The sequence below is a fragment of the Etheostoma spectabile genome, chromosome 20 (genome assembly GCF_008692095.1).
Source record: "Etheostoma spectabile isolate EspeVRDwgs_2016 chromosome 20, UIUC_Espe_1.0, whole genome shotgun sequence".
Taxonomy (NCBI): domain Eukaryota; kingdom Metazoa; phylum Chordata; class Actinopteri; order Perciformes; family Percidae; genus Etheostoma; species Etheostoma spectabile.
The window spans coordinates 2997849-3021049 of NC_045752.1; the positions used below are offsets into that span (position 1 = coordinate 2997849).

The 23201-nt window shown below is 40.6% G+C and overlaps 1 protein-coding gene across 2 annotated transcripts in view; it reads left to right on the forward strand.

Annotated features, from left to right (window-relative positions):
- The window catches only part of stard9 (StAR-related lipid transfer (START) domain containing 9), a 72961-nt gene that overhangs the window by 46358 nt on the left and 3402 nt on the right, over positions 1-23201 (forward strand). For both annotated transcript variants that reach the window (XM_032500342.1, XM_032500343.1), the window contains exons 8-29: positions 1558-1700; positions 1894-1961; positions 2143-2240; positions 2452-2637; positions 3233-3330; positions 3569-3646; positions 3929-4006; positions 4654-4833; positions 5770-5821; positions 7414-7539; positions 8662-8744; positions 8984-9045; positions 9524-9717; positions 9915-10377; positions 10577-17383; positions 18234-18431; positions 18542-18725; positions 19498-19644; positions 19995-20094; positions 20313-20479; positions 20650-20714; positions 20864-21066. In XM_032500342.1, coding sequence (XP_032356233.1) covers positions 1558-1700; positions 1894-1961; positions 2143-2240; positions 2452-2637; positions 3233-3330; positions 3569-3646; positions 3929-4006; positions 4654-4833; positions 5770-5821; positions 7414-7539; positions 8662-8744; positions 8984-9045; positions 9524-9717; positions 9915-10377; positions 10577-17383; positions 18234-18431; positions 18542-18725; positions 19498-19644; positions 19995-20094; positions 20313-20479; positions 20650-20714; positions 20864-21066 — 9780 coding nt within the window. The remainder of the gene's footprint in view (positions 1-1557; positions 1701-1893; positions 1962-2142; positions 2241-2451; positions 2638-3232; positions 3331-3568; positions 3647-3928; positions 4007-4653; positions 4834-5769; positions 5822-7413; positions 7540-8661; positions 8745-8983; positions 9046-9523; positions 9718-9914; positions 10378-10576; positions 17384-18233; positions 18432-18541; positions 18726-19497; positions 19645-19994; positions 20095-20312; positions 20480-20649; positions 20715-20863; positions 21067-23201) is intronic.

A 23201-nucleotide genomic window follows, 5' to 3' on the forward strand; every position in this document is an offset into this window, starting at 1 on the left:
TACACACATTAAGTCAATGTTCTTAAACTCAACTGATTATTGTCATTTTACCATACTGTTAATTTTGTGTTTACTTGGAAAGATTACTGAAAATTTCCACTTTGTATTTCCATCGTAAGGTAGGTCTTAAATTTCATTTAGAATTGGTATTAAAAAGTCTTAAAAAGTCTTAAATTTAACTTGTTTATACCAGTAGCCACCCCGTGAGCTCTAAGAAGTGTCCAACAACAATTTTCAAAATGTATACAAACACTCAGCGGTGGATCATACGGTAGAATAATCTGTCTGAAACACTTTGCATTAAGAGAGTGAATATGAGAGTGGATACCAAAGTCTCCTTCTCTTGACACTGTCAACACATCATTTTCTCAAATCATAGACTCGGATGAGTAACGTGGTCTGCAGTATTTTGAGTAATTCTTGTGTCTTGTAAGTTTAGTTTATAAGTTACTGTGGTATGAGGTCATAGATGGAATTTTGTTCAGTTGTTAAGCTTTCGATCTTGTCGAAATTGTCCGTCATGGCTTTAATCCAGACTCCTCATTTAGCTTCTCTTACTCTTTCTCTTTCTCCATCTGTCTCCTCATCCTTTTCCGCTCTTTCCTTCTCTCCCGTTCATTCGCTTGCGTTTCTATGTTTAAAGCCCCGCATGATTTCATTGTCAGTATAGGAGAAATCCCAGTTGACCAGAGGAAGTGAAGTCATTTCCTTGTGGTTTCCAAGGAGAACACTTCAACACACACACACACACACACACACACACACACACACACACACACACACACAGAGCACATTTATGGCTCCCAGCTATTAAACTTATTTTCCAACACATCAACACGTGTCCATCAAACAGTGTTTTGCTGTCACTCTTATTCTGTCAAAGTAATTTAAATAAATGTATAAAATGTTAATAATAAAACCATGAGCAAGGAAACGCATGTTCTAGCACCACAAGGCTCTGTGTGCGCATGTGTTTAACAACCTCTTAAGATGTGATTCACACCTGGAAGTAGAGCATTGTTGAGTTTTTTTTGCTTCTAAATGCTGTAGGAAATTATTATGGATCAAGCGTGAGCAAGTTTTGATGAGGCATGTCCTGTTTGTGTCTTTTTCACATTTCTATCTCTCTGTTTTTTAATGTTTGTGTTAGTGTTATCAGTGTCAGGTCACTGCCAGTTGTATGCTTGTTGTTTTCAGATCTATCTCTAAAAAATGTTTACAAAAGTTTTAAATAGCGTATCTATTATATTATTATTATTATTTTTACTAATATTACTATTCCGTCTGCCATACATAACTATAACCTCAAAAAGTGAAACCTATATATCCTCTAGCTTCATTTCTTTTAATAATTTATAAGTTAAAAAAAAAAAATTCCCAGCTGTTGTATAATGTGCATCTTTTACTACTCTTACTTTTACTCTTACAGAGAGTTTTCCACCTGAAGTTTAACAGGAGTTACTTCCCACTACGGAATTTAAGACAAGGTTGATGTCAAACTTAACCTCTTGGTTTTTTTGCTTTAGATTTCTCAGTATTTTGTGTTTCTCTAATCAGACCTGTCACAGCATGTAGTCACAGACTGCAAGCATGCCATGGATCTTTTGGAGGAAGGCATGGCCAACCGGATCACCGCAGCAACCCACAACCACGATGCAAGCAGCCGATCCCACGCCATCTTCACCATCCAGTACACACAGGTCATCATCTCTCTCAGCCCTTCAATTAGCTTATATACAACAGCTATACTCATCTGTTAATGAGTCAATCTGTTAATGGTCCTTTTAAATGGATTCCAAAGTGCGGTTAATAGTGTTAGTATCTATTTTCAGGTGGAACACTTATCAGTATTTGCAGACGCCAGTCTGATTACTCTTATCTTTTTCTCCACAGGCAATCCTAGAAAAAAATCTTCCTTCAGAAACTGTCAGCAAGATTAACCTGGTGGACTTGGCTGGGAGGTGAAACTGTTATTTCCTTGTGTTGTGTGTTTTTGCTCAACATCTTTCGAGTCAATGTTATTGATTAAACTGCCCCCTAGTGGATCTTGGCTACAGTCCTGAGATATTCTCATTTCCACACGTTTGTTGGGCAATCTGTGTCTTTATGTACCTCATGTTATGTTTATGTTGTGTCTGACAGTGAGCGAGCAGACCCCCACTACTGCAGGGATAGACTGACAGAGGGCTCTAATATCAACAAGTCACTGGTCACTTTGGGCATAGTCATATCTGCTCTTGGTAAATGAAGACACTGCTTATGATTCCATTTGAAGTTCAAGTGATGATGTCTAAAAAAAGTTTTTATTTGTAATTAAATCTAGCACAGACCTTCACAAATTCCTGTTTTTCCTTTCACATTTCCTTGATCCTCACAGTATTCCCTTCTCTTCTGTAGCACTCTCTCCATAAATCCCTCAACCTTTTGTACTTCTTACCACTGCCTCCACAGCCCAGAACTCCCAGATGTCAAGCAGCTGTCAGAGTATCAACAGCATGGCATCTGAGGGCGATGGCAGCAGCTCCTTTTCTGGAGGAGGTGGGAGGAGGCACAGCTTCATCCCCTACAGAGACTCGGTCCTAACCTGGCTGCTGAAAGACAGCCTGGGCGGCAACTCCAAGACCATCATGATTGCAAGTAAGTGGAACACATTGTGAAAGGAACAAATCTTAGATTTGGCATGTTTTTGTTCATTAACAATAAATTGCATGTGCTTATATAGGCTTCAACTAAAAGTTTAGAGTTGTACAGTGTTGCGATCATACGCTAATCTGTTTATCAATATCAAACCCTAAAGGAAAATATGGAAAATTAAAGGAATAATTGATAGTGAAAATGTAAATTTGCTAGTTTCTTTTATGCCAACCAACTCTTAAATCCTTCTTGTTACAGAGTTTTTTGCAAGCACTTAAACTCACCAATATTGAAGACTTAAAAAACAACAACATCACAGCTGCAACAGTATCACGACAAGATAATGTAACTTTGATAAAAATAGAAAAAAAGTCTGCAAGGCATTTCTTTTGCTTTTATATATAATCAAATGGCTGTCTGGAAAGTTGGAAATTAAATCTAAAAAGTAATGGTGATGCTTTGGAAAATGGTTTGTGTAATGTGACAACACGCTGGCAAATCCACTGGTGTGGTCCCTTAAGTCTCACTCATTAAATTCCTTTTTTTGTGATGTACTAATTGATGTGTGTGTCCTTACTGGTGTGTTTATGTGTTGCAGCGGTCTCACCCTCCGCTAGCAGTTACAACGAGACCCTCAGCACCCTGCGCTATGCGGCCCATGCCAGAAATATTGTCAACAAGCCTCGGGTTAATGAGGTCAGTGGCTGTTAAGAGTCCAATGCCAAGACTTAATGTTTAATCTAAATGTGTTGAGTAGTTTAAAGCTTTTGTGCGTAGATTTTTGATATTAATGAACGTCCGTTACATCCACGATCACGGAAGGCTTGTGTCATGTGGATGTGATGACAGTTTTGTTGTCATTACTTAGAATTCCTCATGGGGGCGGCTGAAACTACGCACTATAGCTTTAATGTGTACTTTTATTTCTGTGCAGGATGCCAATGTACGCCTGATCAGGGAACTGAGAGAGGAGATTGACAGGTTGAAGAGCATGCTGCTCAGCTTTGAAATGGTATGGTGACTTTTCATCACTAGGGCATAGCGCTCACTCTCCAAGGGATACACCCTATGCGGTGTAGCCCTCCCCTTCCCCTCTTAGTACTGTAAGGCTTTGAATAAATTTGAATACATTTAGCTTTGAATTTTTTGTAGCAAAGACTTATCACAGTGCTTTGTATCTTTGTGACAATTGTATTTCAGTGTGTGGTAAAGATTAAATTGCATTGTAACGCATGTGGCATTTTCCTTTTGCTCAGTATTTTAACCGATTATTTTCCCCCCTCTTGACTGACAGCGGCGTAATCCCAGTCCATCCCTTAGCGATGAGAGGGATGGAAATCTCTCTGAGATCGTGCTACAGAACGAACTAAAGGTAACACAGGGTGGACACACATGGTTACATCTGCCTGACAGATACGGTAGTCCTTGACAAATCAAGCATCACTCCACAAATTGACAATAAAAAACAAGATAAGATATGTCATGCACATTTATTTCTAAATGTGTATGATATCCACATCAGTTCACCCAAGTTATATTAAGCATTTTCTTTTGACTGAATCTTTGCTGTATCCAGCTAGCTTGCCCCCCTAGATTTTGAGCTTATTGCCTGCTATTTGTTTAACCTAATGAGGAAAATAAAAATTATCAGCGAGTCGTGGGATTATCATGAGTAACTACGACATTGTTTCTTGAATAAAACATCCCTATTGATATTTTTAATTTGATGTTTTTTAAATGTATTGAGCTTTGTTCACCTCACCTCACCGGTTGTATCGGGATGGCAGCAGATGTGTCAGCAGCGTATATCACAAAACCTGTGTGTTGGAAGTACATATCTGTGACACAGTATGCTTTTCTTCTAAAATTGAAACTTCTTAAAAGAAAGTTTGGAAATGTACGGAGTAGTAGCAGCAGTAGTGGCGGTTTATATTGGTATCATCATTGTCTCCCTGAACACAGATATTTACCTTTTTTAATTACCTACTTCCATAATCTTAATCCATGTCTCCTGCTCAGGTGGAGCAGCTGACGAAAGACTGGTCGGAGAGCTGGAGAGACAAGAAAGAGCTGCTGGAGCAGTACAGCGTGGACATCAACCGAGACCGGGCTGGATTCCTCATTAACTCCTTCCAACCACACCTGGTTACTCTGGATGGAGATGTTCTTAGCACCGGGGTCGTCTTCTATCACCTCAGGGTATAAGGATAAGAGGCAAATAGATATGTTGTGCCCAAAAAGAGTAATGTTGTTGTATTTTGGTATTATTTAATTTCCCCCCTTATTATTATTATTATTCATTTTGTGCAGTGCTTTTCTTAGTGTAAATATCAGAATGCATGTTAGTAGTGTATCGTATCGAAACTCCTAAAACCTAATATAATAGTGTTATGCATCTTAGTTGTTTTAGATGCTATTAAGTGTGTACTTTTACTTTGTCTCTTCCATTGTACATTTCTTTTCATTACTCATTTGAACAACATGACGCAAACTCCCACAAAATTCTTTGCATTTGCTGTACTTTTCTCCAACTCTAAAGTTCCTGATTTGTCAGCTGTCTTGACTAAAACCATGTCTTTTTTTTCTACTACAGTCTTCTCCCTCCTCCTTCCCACTATTTTTCTCTGTTCTGCTAGAAAAACCCTTGAGAAAAGGTGCGTTTCTACTGTCTTTTCCTTTCACTCTACCCTCCAACTGTTCTGTTGCATGTGCGTGTGTGTGTCTTCCGTAATGCATAAGGCGGGGTTGGATAAGAGGCTCTTAGTTCTGAGGCTAGGACTCAGGGGAGCTCAAGCTGTCCTGATTCTGACAATGACAAGCATACCCTTAGGCCTGACGATTACACAGTTTCCTGCATGTGAAGAGCCGAGGCCACCTGGGAACACATGTGGTCTTGCCACCATATAGGAAAGCCTTTTATCCCATTAGATAAAACGTTAAAGTAAACAGTTGATAGGTTTTCCTACAGCTAAGTGCAAGATTAGAATTGAAATGACAAAAGTTCTCCAAATCATTGTGTAAAATTCTTGTCATCATTAGATCCACTATTGCTTGTGTAGCATAACCAGCTTAATGTCAAAAATGCACAATAGTTGTTTTGATGTTGTTTACACCATGCTTTTATTGCTTGTACAGGAAGGAGTTACCCACATAGGACCTCAGGAACAGTTTGAAGAACCACAGATAGGTACTATTTATTCATCTGGTTTCTATGTTTCCTTATCCAGCTGCATATATTCGTTTTCGAATTGTTGTACATTACATGAGCATCTTACGACTATCCATTATCCCAGAATAGACAACTTGCAGCTTTAGACAGAACATGCAGTATAAAACACAAAACATAGCAGAATGTATTATGAGAATGCATTGTCAAATATTATACAGGGCTCTAGAGTGCATCTAAAATTTGTAAGGGTGCGACTAAAAATGTTCCTAGGTGCACCTTGCGTCCGGTGCTTCTCCACCAACGAGTCTTTTGTTCCCTTTTGGCGGAACTCACACTTAACCAATCAGAGATCTAGATGGGGCGGGCCTTTGCCTCTGATTAGCTGTGGTCCAGATATTCCTTTAGCCCTACACTGCTTTGTGCTGTGTGATTGAATTTGCGAGCTGAGCACCAGATCAGTCAGTTTGTGATGTGCTAATTGCTGTCAGTTACGGAAATCAGCATCAGCAAAATAAACTCAAAATAAAAAAAAGGGAAAAACATATGCCGACATTTTTGTAAAGACTGGTTAGACCAGTTTCTCTAGTTAAGGTTTAATAAGAAAGAAAACGCAATGCACTGCATGGCAAGATACAGTGCGTTTGTAATTGGATCAACAACGTTTCATATTGATAAGCTGAAAAAGCACAATATTAAAAAAACAAAGACACTTCAAGTGAGTGACTAAAGTGGCCACTCTCCCAGCTGCATTTCAGCGGCAGGCAGCAGCTATCAGGTCCTCAGAACAATCAGAGATGATAATAAAATTCAACGCCGCCTATAACATCGCAAAAGAAGAGCTGCCATTCATTAAGTTTAGATGTGAAATTTTTCTGATGATGAACACAAGCACAGCAATGAAGTTGCAGGTGCCAAATTTACTGGGGTAATAGCCAACACATAAAAAAAAAAGAAGATGACTGTTGCCCTCGCAAATTCCACGTACATGTCATTTATGGTTGACATTGACACAGACATTTCCACAAAGGGAGAAGCAACGCACAGAGCCCCTTACATAGGCAGCTTCAATCAGAGTATCATTACAGCAGAGTGCTATGAATGCGCCACAGTAGCCTACTGTTGGAGATGGGGACCGCTAGGACATGGACAAACCTGCTGCTACCCATGTTAGGTCTCAGTTCGGGGAAGCACTTTTAAACAGTTGCACTTTCTATTTTGAAATGTTTTATTTTGCTTAAAAAGTTTTAGTTTGGCAGCTCAGTGAAGCACTTTAAACATTTTTTTTAAACAGATTTTTATGTTTATGTACAGTATAATTGTGCTTAAAATTATAAAAGTATTTACTTACACCTTATTTTTGTTTATAATAATTTACATAATCTATATGAATGTATATGGAGCGTGATATAAAGGTGACCTTGAAATTGTGGCGTTAAAGGCGATGCAAGGAAAAATATAGGTGCACCTAAATAAAAAAAAAAAAGTTAGGCACACCACTGCAAGCAAGGCAAAAAGTTAGTCTGGAACCTTGTTATATATCCTAAGATGGACTGTTCATTTTCATTAAAGTAATTAGTAATGCATAAGTGTGATTGTGTTATATCTTCTAGTTCTGCAGGGCAGTGCCAGCTGTGAGATTGAAAACCACGGAGGTGTGGTTACACTTACACCGCTGCCTGGCTGCGTCTGCCTGCTCAACGACAGAGAGGTCACTGAGTCCTGCAGACTGGCTCAAGGTCCGCTCATGTCCTCAACAGAACAGTTTGCACGTCTTACCCACTGCACGTTTTACGTACTGTACATGTGACACAGATTGGATATTTTGTAGTTAAAGCGGACAGCAAAAAAGCGGTAGCATGTTTTTTATATCTAATACAAGTCCCAGAGTTACGTTCAAAATAAAACCGTTTAACAGTCACTGAGTGGCAATGGCGGACTCTGCTGCTGACATGGAAAACTACCACATAGAGAGGTAACCAATTCATTCATTGCTCATAGTAAAATAAATGCAAAACATACGTAGAATCTAAACTGCATACTGTAAGCCAGAGATCTATCCAAGGGCTACCAAATTCTTAATGATTTGAAAGTTTTTTTTAAAAATTTTAAATGTCTTAGCATGAATCTAACATATTATTAGCAAATAGAATGATAGTCTCACTGGCCTATTAGTAAGGTAATCACTAAGATAGCTATCCACGGATACAGTTCATCCCAAATGATTCACTGTGGCATATGTATGTTTAACATTAAAACATGATTTATAATATCATGCCAACAATCATTATTTTAAAAGCATAGTATGCTATGCACTAAAAAGGCTTCAGGCCACCCTACATGTTATTGTAGGTCCAGTTTTATATGCAACTAATTTTAAACAATATGTAGTAGGGGGTCCCTGATCCATATCTTTTCCAGTTAAGGGGTCCTTGGCTTAAAAAACATTGTGTTGTAAAAAACAAACAAAAAATGATGAATAATAGATAGATAGTAAAGCATATTGCAATTATCTTTTAGCATTGCTGATGCTGTCAGAAAAGACATAAACATTCATTGACCTGGGCAGAACTTGACACTGAGCATTAAGACCTGCCATGTGATTGTTGCACTATGCTGAATATCATATATAGGTCAATGTACAATTATATAAACACACTGAAATGATCCGATTTGATAACAAATAAGGTTTAATGTACAATTATATATGCATGCACACTTAAAGTGGGTAAACGTATAGACACTCATTTACATGCCCCACTCTTAAACTGCACTGCTATGCACCTACTGTCAGCTTCCATTAACACAGTGCTACAAGATGAGCACAGCTTGCGATTAAAGCGATGTGTATATGTCCCCAGGGATGGTGATCACCTTGGGAGGAGTGCACAAGTTCCGCTTCAACCACCCAGCAGAGGCAGCTGTCCTCCGGGAACGCAAAAGGGTGGGTGCCGCTCAGCTGAAAATGAAAATGATGCTGTCAGTTCAATGGCATTCGTCATTATATTGATGATCAGCAGATGAATGAGATGTTGCGGTTGACATACTGTAATGCTAGAAATGCACTATATTGTTTCTGGTCATTTTCTACCATATAACTATGTTGAGAATATTTGTCATTGTTTTTTTGTTTTTTAATTTCTAGCAAATATTAAAGTTGATCTTTTCTTTACTTTTTTTAAGGCCAGTGAAGGTGGCATGACCTGCACCTACATCGATCATTGCCCGTTGACCCCTGACCACAGGTAAATACTGCTTCCAAAAACAAACTCGCAGAACAACACAATATTCATCCCTCATACTCTATGTGTGTGATGCACAGAGCGCTTATTTTGCCAACATACAGCATACATATTTGATAAGAGGTACATGTGTTGTACCATGTTCAAGCAGTGTAAATAGGGCAATGCTTCATACATGTTTAAATTCAGTTGGTGGAGATTGCATGTGCATCTATTAGCCCCCACCTTCCTGAACAATCCCAGTTAGCTGTTTACAGGACAGGCTTAACCGTTGCTTGGTTACTGGTGAGATGCAGAACTGTAAACCAACAACAGTAGCGTTTACTCTCAACCTGCCACAACCTAAAAACTAATATCTAGACGTGAAATTGCACCTAGGTAAGTTAAAATGATTTCTTTTACTTTTCTGGTATTCTTTTTCCTTTTTGTCCATCACAGCTCTGACTTTGTATTACCCTGAATCTATGTGTCTGTTTTATAGTATTAAAGAAGTGAAGCTCCAAGGCCAGCTGGGTGCCTGTCTCTCCCCCAGCGCGGAGCCTACTGCTAGGCAGCGTATGGAGGAGCAGCAGCACTACGTGGAGAGTTTGCGACAGGAGATTCAGGCTGAACAAAAAAGGGCTGAGAGAGAGCTGGAGAGGGAGCAGGCCCACCTTCGACAGCAACACAGTGAGAGTAAGCCGTTTCCACACACACAAAAAAAGTTATTGATCATGCAGATACCTACTTTTAAAATCCAAGCCGAAATTCTAAATTTCTAGATATAGTTTTATAGCTGGATAACCACATCAGATTTAGTATATTGATACATATTGTGCAGGTGTAACATATCCACCCCTTATGATTCCTTCCTGTAAATCTTTCCCCAACAGTCCAGCAGTGGATTTTGCAGGAGAAACGGCGCCTAACAACTGTAGAGTCTGGCGTTCAGACAGACGTTATCCACGCACCCCTCCTGGAGCCGGGGGGAAATCAGGCGTCTGAGGACCAGGAAGGGGAGACAGTGGACCATCCGTCCCAGGTGGTAAGGGCCAGGAAGAAGGTGGTGCAGGAGGAGCTACTAAAGCATCATGCCCTTTGCCGTTCCGAGAGCCGCATCCGTCGGAAAAAGTTGCACTACCAGCTGGAAAGAATTGCCCGGAAGCGGCATCTGTTGGAAGCTAAGAGGGAATTGCAGCGGCTGGAAAGGGCCCTGCCTCCAGGACCAGGCAGCCCAGAGTCTCCTGAGCTGGGTTCCCCCACGAAGCTCAGAGGAAGACCATTTGTTTCTCGTAGACACTCATTCTCAGCAGATCTTCTGTCCCGGCTCTACCCACAGAACACCCCTATCTTTAGGTAAGCACATACAATAGTTGTAAAACCTGCAGAGTTAGTTGCATGAAGGGCAAAAAGTTAACTTCTTTGCTTATCTTTTAACAGGCTAATACAGTCCAAAATGTTTTTATCTAGTTTTGTGGTTGCTTGTGCCTCCTTCACATAAATATTTTCCTATATTTAAATCTTATAGTAGTCTTTCTTTTTCTTTCTGTGACAGACACTTCCTTAAGAGAAATAGATCCACAGAACTGACGTCAAATTCCTCTACAACGTCTGATTCCATTGGCAGCAGGGAGTGGGTTTCAGATGAGTGTCTTCCACGGGAAAGAACCCAAAGTTGTTCTGGTACGTTCTTCTCAGGACAAAGTCAAGCGTGCCGAAGTAGAATGAGCTCTTCTGAAAATATCAGACAAGCTGCCAAAGAGGAGCACCAAGCCTTGCCTTGCCGGGAACGACCAGAAAGAAAACCTCTGCTGCCAAACCGAGACCTGTCTTTCAAGAACAGATCAGATCAGAATTCAGTTACTTTGAAGTCACCACTTGGCACCATTTTGCAGCCAGTCAGCAATAAAAATATACAAGAACCCACAGCACGCAAAACCAGTTCTCAGATTGTCCCTTGCATGAATGAGTTAAGTTACAAAGATAACAACAAACCAGAAACCACAGAGAAGACTTCCTCTCGTTCGGTTGGGCCCAGGTTAAAAACAGCCCTATCCAAAGTGTTCAGGAAACCACCAGCAGGTGTGAATGGAGGCCGAGGTCCCAAACCTCTGGGGAGAATAGCAAGCAAATTTTACTGGAGACAAAGAAGAGACAGGAGCCTTAAAGATGTCAAAATTAGCGGGAGCAAATGTGCTGTTAAAACAGCGGTCTCGTGTGAGGAGCTTGACCAAAGAACTCTGTCTGAGGACATTAAACAAAGGCGGTGGCATAGCACAGAAGCTCTGATGAACACAACCAGCATATGGGTCGAGAGACAGCAAGGATTGTTGGGATGGGAGGAAGAGCAAGAAGACCGAGATGACGGAACGTCAGACTCTGAGAGCCTTTTCTCTCTTGATTCACTGTCCTCTGCTTATGTGACAGCTCTTGCAGAGCAGCTGAGACACGAGGAAGCAGCTCAGAGTGAAGCAGAGAGCGAAGACAGTCAGATGTCTAAGGATTCATTGGCTGCGGAGAGCAGTGGGAAATACTCAACAGTGGAGAAACGTAGCCAAACAGTGGTGCCAACCTACTCATTGGTGACAGATTGCTCCTATTCATCCATGCGGCACAATAGAACAGCAGAGATCAGTTTAAACCGGGACCACCCTCAGAAACCTCAGGTAATCCCAGCAGAGGCGTGTTGGAGCCAGCAAAACTCCCCAAAATCAAGACACAGTGGTGCAACAAGGAAGCATCTTACCCACAACTCATTAGTAGCAGATTCCAGAGACACTGTACACAAAATGATTGAGGACTTTGGGAACATGCAGACCACTTTGACCATCAGCCCACGCTCCCTGAGCAGCTGCAGCGTGAGGGAGCCAGAAAACATGCTGGCACTCACCGATGCCTGGTCCTCCACTGACGCCGCAGATAGTCCCAGAATTTACAGAGATTATCTGCCTTTGCAGAGAAAAAAGATGTTCAAAGGTGTAGAGAGCAGCAGAAGCAGCAGCAGTCCCAGTCCAACCAGTATGAACCTCTCAGATTCTCAGAGTGAATCTCGAAGCTATAGCTCAACATCCACAAGCACTGAGGGTGTAAAAGTAACCATGCAGGATCAACCCAGTGTTAAAAATTCAAGAGGCACATCAGACACATTAGATTTTCGACACTCTCAGATTCTAACAACGCCAGATGAACCCCTGAAGAAAGTAGGGTGTTGTGTAGAACAATCAGATGTACAAGTAGAAAATAAGGGGAAGTCAGCTATAGATACTCCAGATTACAGCAGCATCAAAAGTCCAGCATCTTTACCAACCTTACATCAAACCACTCGTGTGTCACCCAGTGAGACCCACTACACTAAACAACAACCATCACAGGTACAACTGCTTCAGGTGTTCACAGATGAACACCTGAAGATGTCCTCTGACACTGAAATGTGTATGTCAGGTTGTCAGTCAGTAATGCATTTCTCTACAAGTCCTACTAACCAAGGTCCCGTATTTAACAGAATGTCTGACCCTGCAAGTGTCTTCAGACTGTCGACCAAAGATGAAGCACTATGCAGTCTAGATGGTGCAACAGAGATGTTGAAAAATAGTCAGCATTATGAGCTTGGAAACACCAAATATGGATCTTGGGACAAATTGTTGGATGAGGCTGAAACCAAAGGCACTGAGCAGTACATTGCACTACAGCAGGAGCTTGTTAAATCAGCTTGTAAAAATCCCAGGAAGAGGAACAAAGAACAACAAGAGGCTTTCATGTGCAGCCTGAAAATTCCAAAAAGGAGCAACAGCAGAGAGTTGGTAACTTTCTGCTCTGCATCAGCTGCCAGCCAGGATTATATTTGGCCTGATGACAATAATAACACGAAAGACAAACAGTCTGCCGTGGAAGCTGACAGCCCCAGATTTGATTCTGTTTGTGTTAATAGCAGCATTAGACAGGACAAAGTGGCGTCAGAGGCGTCGCCAGTTTCTGATCCCATGAGCAGGAAACTTGGACAGCTCTTTGAGGACTCTGAATTTGGTGACAATAGTCCTCAGAGTGGTACCTCTGCGGGAGAGAGGGAAGTAGTTGAAAAGGAAGATGTAACAATAAAGGAGGTAGTTGCAGAAACAAAAGCAGGGAAATCACAAATTGATAACCCCAGAAAACATCAAGAAAATAGAAAACACATATGCAAGTCAGATGCTATTTGTAGCGCCATTGACCTGAGAATATCAGAGGTGGTCAAAGAGCACATGAAACTGTCACTTATTGGCTTCGATGATGACAGGAAGAGCAGGAGTCAAAGCTTGAATGCTTTGTCATCATCCGTATGTCATTTTGGCTGTAATAGTTATGAAAATAGAGGGACAGAAAAAGAGCTGAGAGATCAGATGAGTGATCAGGTAAAGGAAGGAGCCATCCTTGAAGAACACCTATCACTGGAAAGGTTGAAAAGTGAAAACCCAGTGGACAACAGTGAGCGCCTGGCATCGGATCCACCAGCTCAATTGAGGACTAGCCTTGAGAGCGAGATGCTTTCATCTACTGAAGTAACACAGAAGATTGACCAAGCTCAAAACTTCTCTGATGTGACACCAAACAAGGGAGTAATCGACCATTGTGTTTTCCAAAATCCCTCTGCCAAAAACATCCAATCAAATCTGACACCCAACAGCCACAGAGAGTCTGAGCATTCATGCAACCCCACTTTGCAACCAAATAGGCCTGGTTTGTCCTCAATGAGTGGTTTCTTCAATAATTCTCCAGGAACTGCTGTGGAGAAAGATACTTTGTGTCAAGAAGTGAATAATTCAGGTAAACAAAAAGTAACATCTCATCTTAATCCCATCATTAATGATGCCTGCTTGAATGAAGTGAACATTCAGAGCTGTTTGGATGCCCTTGCTATGAATCCTGAACTTCACCAAATACCCCATAAAAAACCTTCCACCATGGGTGATGCAAAAGAAAACTGTGGCTGTAGTCACATAAATGATGTCAGTGTGGAAGCTACATTCAGTGTTGATTATAAAGGTTGTTACTCGTACAAACAGAACACTCCAGGGACAATTCATAATTTCCAAGATAGTCCTGACACATCTGGAGCCATACAATTATTATCTGATGGAGGAAGTCTTCAATTCAAACCACACGTACATTACATTAGCCAGAAGACACCTACTGATGATACAGCCTCTGTGAAAGGGTTTGTTGTTTCTTCTGGCCGTGATGGAAATGGTGAAACAGTCAACACAGAAGGGGCTAAACCTTGTGTCACAGCAGAGGATGAGTTCAGCTGCCCACAGAGTCATTTAAATGACTTGGCTCAGACTTGTGTGCTCAATTTGAATTACAACAGCAAACGCCAAAATGCATCACATTCCCTGTGCAAATTGGATCAGGACACTCATATTGACAGCCGACAAGATTGGGTAATGGAAAAAGACAAAGAGACAGTCACCCCAAAGATCTTCGCAGAGTCAAAATATGAAGCAAGTATTTCTGGTTCTATGCAGCCACAACACAAAATATCAAATGGGAATGCCGTCACAAATACAAGTGGCTTTAGATCTGTGATGTCCAAACAGGTTGAACTAAACACACCTGGCGATAAACAGGAAAATCATTCTGTTATATCTAAAAAGGCCAAGTCTAAGAGGTTCAGAAAGTCTAAGATCCAGACTCCTCCACCATCTTCATATGAGTCCTCTTTTAAGTCATCAGATGAGGATGAGGAGGATGACATAACCACCAGAGTGCATTACAGCCGGCTTTCCTCTAAATGTGTAAAGCTTGGCCCTCAGAGTAATGTCAAACAAGAAGTCAGACATGCTGCAAATATTTCTACCACAGTGTCAACAAGCAAATTTAAAATGAAGACATCTTTTGCTGGAACTCAGGGTAAAAGTGAAGTTAAAGTCAGTAGAGATTGCTCCCAAAAAAGACACTCTTTATCCCCTCAAGCATTGTCACAAAGGACAAATGTAGAAAAAACCATCCTGTATGCAAAGAAAAGTGTACCACAGCAAGAACCGCATATGCATTTTGCTTCCAGTGACATCAACCCATTTGTTCACCAGTGGCAAGGCAACGACTCACAACACAGCAATAAGAACCCAGCGTTCGGGAGTGCTGCTGACCTATCTTGTAAATCTCCACTTTTGAACAGTGCTGAGAAACGTATAACAAGATGCTGTAGTGTTGACAATGGTTTGAACAGGCAGAACTCTCCTTTCAATTCCCATCTGAGCACTTATGCCACCAACAAGGGGCTCTCCAGTACGCTTAGCAGCATGGAGGATTATAAGGAACAAGTCAACTGTCAACAGGCGTCTGTTGATATTCACAATCATATAGCCAATCTGACAGTGACCGACATTTCTTCAAGTAACAATCATCCTGGGTTTTTCTGTAACAACTCCAGTCAGGTGGATGAAATTATGTTTGTGTACTCGTCTGAGCAAGAGTCTCACGCAAGCAAATCACAGGCCCAAAGGAGGACATGTGAGCATGGCACTCAAACAGAGCGTGGCCTTCAGACGGTAAATATTGCTAACACCAGTAGTGCTCCAAAGAGGAGAGAGCGGCACAAAAGGAGTAACACTGATGTACCTGCAACACAGAAAGCTAAAGTAGACATTAAAAAATCTCCAACATGGGCCAGTATGGAAAGCATGTCGGCTCACCTCTCGAAGCTTATTGACAGCACCTCAGACCTGCTGGGGGACGTCCAGGAAATGAGAACAGGCAAAGCCCTCAAGTCAAGTCTGAGGAGTGTCAACTTATCAAATATGAGCATGTCTTACAGTGAGTCTATTGACTGTACACAGAGAGACTGCTCAACTCAAACAGCCATAGATGTTGGAATCCAAACAGAAAGGTCTCCAACACCAGCAGAGAAGAAAGTCGCTGCTCATCACCCATTGAGAGGTCCAAAACCTCTTGAAGTCAATGTGATAGTCAAAGTGATTGGTTCTGAGGTTGTCAGTGTGTCCCAAGACAAACATGTGCACTGTGCAGTGAAGAATACAGATGAAAAAATGCAGAGCATGCCTGAGCTGAGCTTTAACGCCTCTGCTGCAACACAAAGTTCTAATGGCCTTCAGAAAATACTTCCTTTAAAGACTGCAGGTGAATGTCAAAGACGTTTAAGATCCGCTTCTTCTAGAGGCTCAAAGCAAAGCACGCCCGAGGCACTGTGCCAAAAGAGTGCTGCAGTATCTGAAGTCTCCCGCAGATCATCAAAAAACGCCTATCAAGAAAATCACAGTCCCTCTTTAAGAAATGACCCATTGCTTTCTTTAAAGAAACAAGCTACATACACAGACCGTGCATCATCTCCTATACTAACTGTGGGAATAAGATTGCACAGAAGCAGACAGGAAAACCAATCAACACTAAATACACACAATCATTCTGAGAGAGACATCCTTACTGTGTCTTCTAGCAAACACTTAGCTTGCACAGCTGTTTCAGAGGATGATAAAATGCCCAGACCGGATTGTGATGTTTCCTCTTGTACATCAGAATCTATATCACTTGAGAAGGTGAGTGAAATGAGTTGCTCAAGCCCTAAAGGCTCTGATAAGTGCTCTATAAGCTCATCACTGGATAGATATACAGACACCGACAAGGGAAATGGTACCTATAAAGACTCCAAATGGCAGATGAGCTCTCAGCAGTGGCAGACTTTTGCTCCAACAAAAGGTTTAACTATGCAGAACCACATCTCTCCAACTGATGTGCACAAACACCAGGCCAAAGCTAGACATGGAAAAACAACAGGACCTGCAGTTGATTCTGGCGATTTTTGCCTTGATTCCTACAACCCATCCCCGGTCAGCAAAAGAACTGTTCAGCTCCAAGAGGACGACGTGGTGTCGATGACACCCAGCGAGTGCAGCACAGACGTCCTCGTAAACATTAAACCCATCTCCAGCGTGTCCCAGTATCAACACCACCAGATGGAACCAGAGGACCTGCCCATGCACAATAAGTTCACCAACTGGTCGGGCATTAACCTTCAGCACTCAAAACACTCCAACAAAGTGGCCACATTTCTTACCAAAGAACACGACAAGAGTGGAAACTGTGCCGAGTGGGGAGAAATGGAGAGCTGCGACTCAAATATAGAGTTCACAGCCCAGAGCGGCAGAAGGACGAGAGAGATAGAGAGGCTACGCCAGGAGAGAGAGCAGGTGATGGCGACAGTCAACCTCAGCATGAACCCGACACCGCTGACTGTGGAGCTGACAGAGGCCAAGCTACACTACGGCCTCGGAGAGACGGATACACTGTTAAAGATGCTGTCCCCGAGGACGAGAGAAGAGCTGGAGCCACCGACCTCTGCAACTACCAAACAGCAGCTGTATGATAGGTAAGAATACACATACCCCAAATACTCCTTTTTTTGATATAACTCAATTGTCTTAAAAGTGCTAGGTTTTGTAGTTTCTGGAAACCTTTTTTTTTATACAAAAAAAAAAAAAAAAAAACTAAACTTCATAATGCATCACTGTTTAATTGTTTCAACACAAGCGGCTATAAAAGAAATTTGTGTAATAACATAATTGTGTTGTCTTCTTGTCAACAGTGCAACGTTTTGTTTTTCTGAAATTACATTATATTTATTATTCAAAGATTTTTGGTCGTCTTTTTCAAAACTTTTGTTGCTTTTCCTTCTGATGTTTTTGTCACTTTTTTTCTGCGCCTTTTAACGTTTTATGGGTTTTCCCCCACGGTTTTTAAGCTTTTGTGGACATTTTTGTCACTTTTTTCTTTTATAAAAAAATGTCATGCTATAAAATTCAATAAAACATCCAAATTTAAAGAAAGTAGTGGGCTGTTCATTTATTTTTGTGAAGAGCGTGTGGAACAATTTTTTCTCAAAATTTGTTTGAAAGAAACCCACTTCTCTGATAAAGACATTTTTTAAAAATAGGTCATATTTGACTTGAGGATTATACAAGGGTTAAAATGTATTTTCTTAAGAAAGTTTCCTAATTTTGATGAGGAAACGATCAAAGTAAACAAGTAAAGTGCGAAGTAAACAAGACAAAAAATTTGACCACACATTTGATGCCATCGTTTGATACCTGACAGTATTTGATACTTGATACTACAGACTACGACCTAAATGTACTGCAGAATTTGCTAAAAGACTCTTTTTTTTTTTTTACCTGATTTGTGTTTATGTATTTTCTATTTCTGTGATTCTTTCCTTTCAGACACCGCAGGAACATTGAGGGTTTAAGGCAGGACAGGGAGGAACGTCTCCAGACTTACCGGAGAGCTCGTAGTCTGAGCCCCAGCAAACATCCCCGCTCCTCTCCACCAGAGGGTGGCTCCAAGGTTTCTGCTGCCATGCCCAGTCGACGTAAAGAATACCTACAACAGCTTCGCCAAGAGGTGATAGACAGCTCCAGGTAAGACACTAGTTCTCTCACAAGATCAGAACAAAAATACCCATATCAGTCTTGGTCTTAAATTTAAAAAAATACTTGACCGGTTTCTCACTGAATGATCTAATTGACAGAATATCAGACCTCCCACGAGGGGAGGGCCAGTGTCCGTCTGACATTGAGCAGCTGTTGCGCGACTACGGCCGAGCCAGGGAGGAGGCCAGGACTGAGATTGCGAAAGCACGAGAACGACTGCGAGAAAGGACTGAGCAGGAGAAGAGGAGGCTACAGCAGCAAGCCCTGTCTCAGGAAGCCAAAGTCAGTTTTTGTGTCACCATATAAGGGGCTGCAATATGTTGATTAATTTTTGATTAATAAATTTGTTTGTTCTATAAAATATCCCATAGTGACAAATGTACCTCGGTGGCCAAGGTAACTGTGAAATAGATTTGTCTTTGCCAATGATTTAAATACCCAAATGCTTAAAGGGCAAAATGAACTATGGGGTTAATAACATATGTGTACAGAGTTGATCATTCACGGTTTGATTGGTCCTGCCTGTTCTCCAAGATGGCGCCCACATGTAAACATGAACGCTACTGTCTTCATAATTTATCTTTTAATAAACTGTCTATACACTTACAAAGATCCCAATGCTTCGGTTTACATGTAGGGACCCTCATTATGCTACCTTTTGAAGTGTGGTGCTATTTTTAGCTTTGTTAGTGGCCCTAAAAGCTAACGTAGGCAGCTAACCACCGGTTTGCGGTAGCTTGTTTCAAGCTAGTGATACATTCGATTAGCATGAAAACACATCCCAGAGAACAATCGACTCGGTACACATGTTATTAACCCCTGGGTGCTTTGGCTCCACATTAGATGGATTTGTTAAGGTATCAATTAAAAAAATCTAATCATGTATAAAAAAAAAATTCCACCTCTGATTATATACCATTCCAACTCATTGGCTAATAAGCTGAAATAAATATGGTTAATACAAGATATTTTAAGTGAAATTTCAGGGGCTCGCAGTTTTATTCCCGACGCAGCAGTATTGACTATTATTTCACTGGTGTCTCCCGTCTTGCAGGACAACCCCAGGCATCGGACAAGAATCAGTAACAGCACCTTGTGCACAGGATCCAGCATGAGCCTTTCCTCTGGACCAACGTCAGGGTACAACAGCAGCAACATTGCCCAGCTACAGCATGGCAGCAGGCCACTTCTGACTGGACAGGTTGGTAGACATGTTACACATCAAGATTTGAGATAAGAATTTACAGCTGGAATCCAAGACTGTAAATAGAATGATTTTTTTTTTTATGATTAACATTTATTTTTATTCATTTTAACAAAACCTACAATTCAAAACATGAACATCCACCCACCCCACCCAGATAAGCATATGTTTAAAGGACAACACCATAAGCCCATCATACACATCTCTCCCCAGCACAAAGCTTCTTAAGATCCCCCCCAGAAAGCTCAAGTACCTTGGGGTTGTTGTTTTTTATAATGTAAGTGTAATAATCTTTTTTGGTTGAGCAACACAGCTGTAATTGTGTTCTTGTTACTGTTTTCCTTCAGATCACAGGGTTCCACGACGAAGGGCTGAAGGTCAGGACACGTCCTCCTATATGTGGTCCACAAAGTGTGAAGTCACAGAGAGCCTGGCTGTCTGCCCAGGGTAAGTACTGGTCTGGGATTCACAAAACCCAAACAGACATGGGCAAAACACTGTCTAAAGTATGCTCAAAATTTGCTTTAATAAAAAACAGTGTTATCTTCTAAAGTTTAGAAATAATATACTGTATATAGTTTTGACCATGTGTCACTAGTGCGGCACTTAACCCCCCCTCCACATTCACTGTATTGAATATTCATTTTAACATTGTGTTTTGCTAGATGTCTGCCTTGAGCCTCCTGTTACCGGGTTTGAGCCCCTAATGACCTCATCTCCATCACCCCCACCCTGTACACGTCACCGCAACGCCTCCTTTGGCTCCACCTCTTCCATATCCACAACCTATCAGGATATTACATCTAGTCTCCTCGGTCGCGCTCTGGCTGAGGTAACACAAACCTGAGTTTAAACCTTTTTTTAATTATTTCAGTAAAAACACCTTAAAAATCACCCAGCCACTAAATGCCACTGTTATTTTCTAAACATTATAGACAATGTTTTAATCAACCCGTATCAGACGTTTTTATCAGGTTGAATTGCAAATTTTTGTCTCCACAGGTACAACTGGCTTCCTCTGGGGATTTGAGCAACCTGCTAATGGGCAAGGCCACAGCAGGCTGGAGGTGAACTCAGTCAGGCTATTTGATAAACTCATCCAAAAATATCATCCCCCTTTAAATCAAGGACTTCCTTAATCAGATGCAAAGTGAAGGCTTAATTTAAGTCCCTCAAAGTCGCAAATATTAATTTGCTAATGTCTGTTTTTATTTAGCTACCAGGGAGAAGAAGGCGGTATCCAGGCTTACTACAAGCCCTCCTCCAGCCCATCTGTCCATGCTTTTCTTGGGGCCGGGGAGCTGGACAGACCCCTGGACAGTCTGTGGAACATCATCTGCCAGCTGTCCAAGAGCCACATGTATCATCAGTCGCTGCGTTCCGTCTGGACACGCCCACTGGATGATAACACTCAGCTGGGTGGGCTAACATGTCTGCTTAGTCTTATCCTCACATGGTTTCTATACATTAACGTACCAGTGTAAGAATTTAACAAAGTAAATCTCTTCAAGAGCTATTTGAGGTAGATACAGTCTTTATATGTTCACTCTGCTTAAATTTAGCAGGCATTCCACCACATTCCTCAGACAACTTACTAGTTATTTTATAAATTAACATTTTACGTCAAACATATGCATTAATTTTATAGAATATACTAGATATTTATGGATTAAACTACCCAACATTATATAATTTTTTTAAAACGAGGTCCTTTACAACCAAATAAAAAGTAAAATGCTACTTACACATTAATTGATCAGTATTAATTTATACATATATTGAGCATTAATAATTTATACTATGATATATATATATATATATATATATATATATATATATAAACTGTCTATATATTTGTTTGTATGTATATGTATATATATAAATATGTGTGTGTATATGTATATATGTATATGTGTATACATATATATATATATATACAGTATATATACTGTGTGTGTGTGTATATGTATATATATATATATATATACACACACACACACACACACACACACTACCGGTCAAAAGTTTGGGGTCAATTAGAAAGTCTCCATTGCACTCCATTATAGACAGAATACCAGCTGAGATCAGTTGCATTGTTTTTTTAACCGGGCAGCAGTTTTCAGATTACATTATGTGCTGACATAATTGCAAATAGGTTTGCCAGTGTTTTTCTCGTTAGTTTTTTAAAATGATATCAGATTAGTAAACATAATGTGCCTTGGATGATTGAATGAATGGTTGGTGATAATGGGTATGTAGATATTGCATAAAGATCAGCCCCCCCACTCAGATCAGCTGGTATTCTGTCTATAATGGAGTGGTATGGAAATTTTAAGTGACCCCAAACTTTGGTCCGGTAGTGTATCTACTTACCCATTATCACCAACCATTCATTCAATCATCCAAGGCACATTAGTTTACTAATCTGATATCATTTTAAAAAACTGACTAGAAAAACACTGGCAAACCTATTTGCAATTAGTCAGCACATAATGTAATCTGAAAACTGCTGCCCTGGTTAAAAAACAATGCAACTGATCTCAGCGGTATTCTGTCTATAATGGAGTGCAATGGAAATTCTAAGTGACCCAAACTTTGGACGGTGGGTATATATATATATATATATATATACTGTATATATGTATGTGTTTTGTGCATTGAGCACTTTTACTCTTGTTACTTTGATTACAGTTTGCTGATTTATACTTATTTTTGCATATTTTTACCTACAGTAGGTTACAAATGTTGTAAGCTGATTTTCTGAAATCCCACTTGATTGTTATTATCAATAGACCTGAAACGTCAACATAAGATACTCATCACGGAAAGTAGAAGTTTACAAGAGACTGATAAATACTGGCTATTTGCAACGCGAGCTTGGTGTGATAGAAGAGTTTACCTTGTAAATAATATTATTGTTGCAAGAATACAACGAGAGTAAAGTATTTTTGTCTTTGCTGCAAAACTATTTCTATTTTTTGCAAGGCATTTTTCGGACCCTGCAAATATATTTGCTTCAAATGATGCGTCGGCATCCATTAGCTGTGCATGGTACAGTCCACAACACAGGCCCATTCATCACTGACTAGCTGAATGTATTGCATGATAAATGCCATTCTCACACCTGCAGTATGTGGCATTTAATATCTTTGCAACAACATCGGGCCTTTTTTACGTCATCCACATGAAAAAAGTTTCATTTGTGTCCACACACTGATCTGTTGTTTATTATAAGAGATCATCATATTTTTATATAAATATGTTAAATTGTTACCTTTTTCACTGAAGGTTGGAAAGTAAATAGCTTTATAACCTTGTTTACTTACTTATTGTATTTATTAACTCAGGACAATGCACATTGATGAACATTGAAGCACAGCCGTACACGTAAATGTGCCAGATTGTAGCCCGAGGGCTAATTTCCATCTGCAGTCCATTAGGCAGTAGTTTAACAATACTGTTCTGTTCCATTGCCTTCTTTCTTTTATATTTTCTTTTATTTCCAGGTTTTCATCAACCATTTAATCCTATCTGACACATTCTCTCTGTATTTC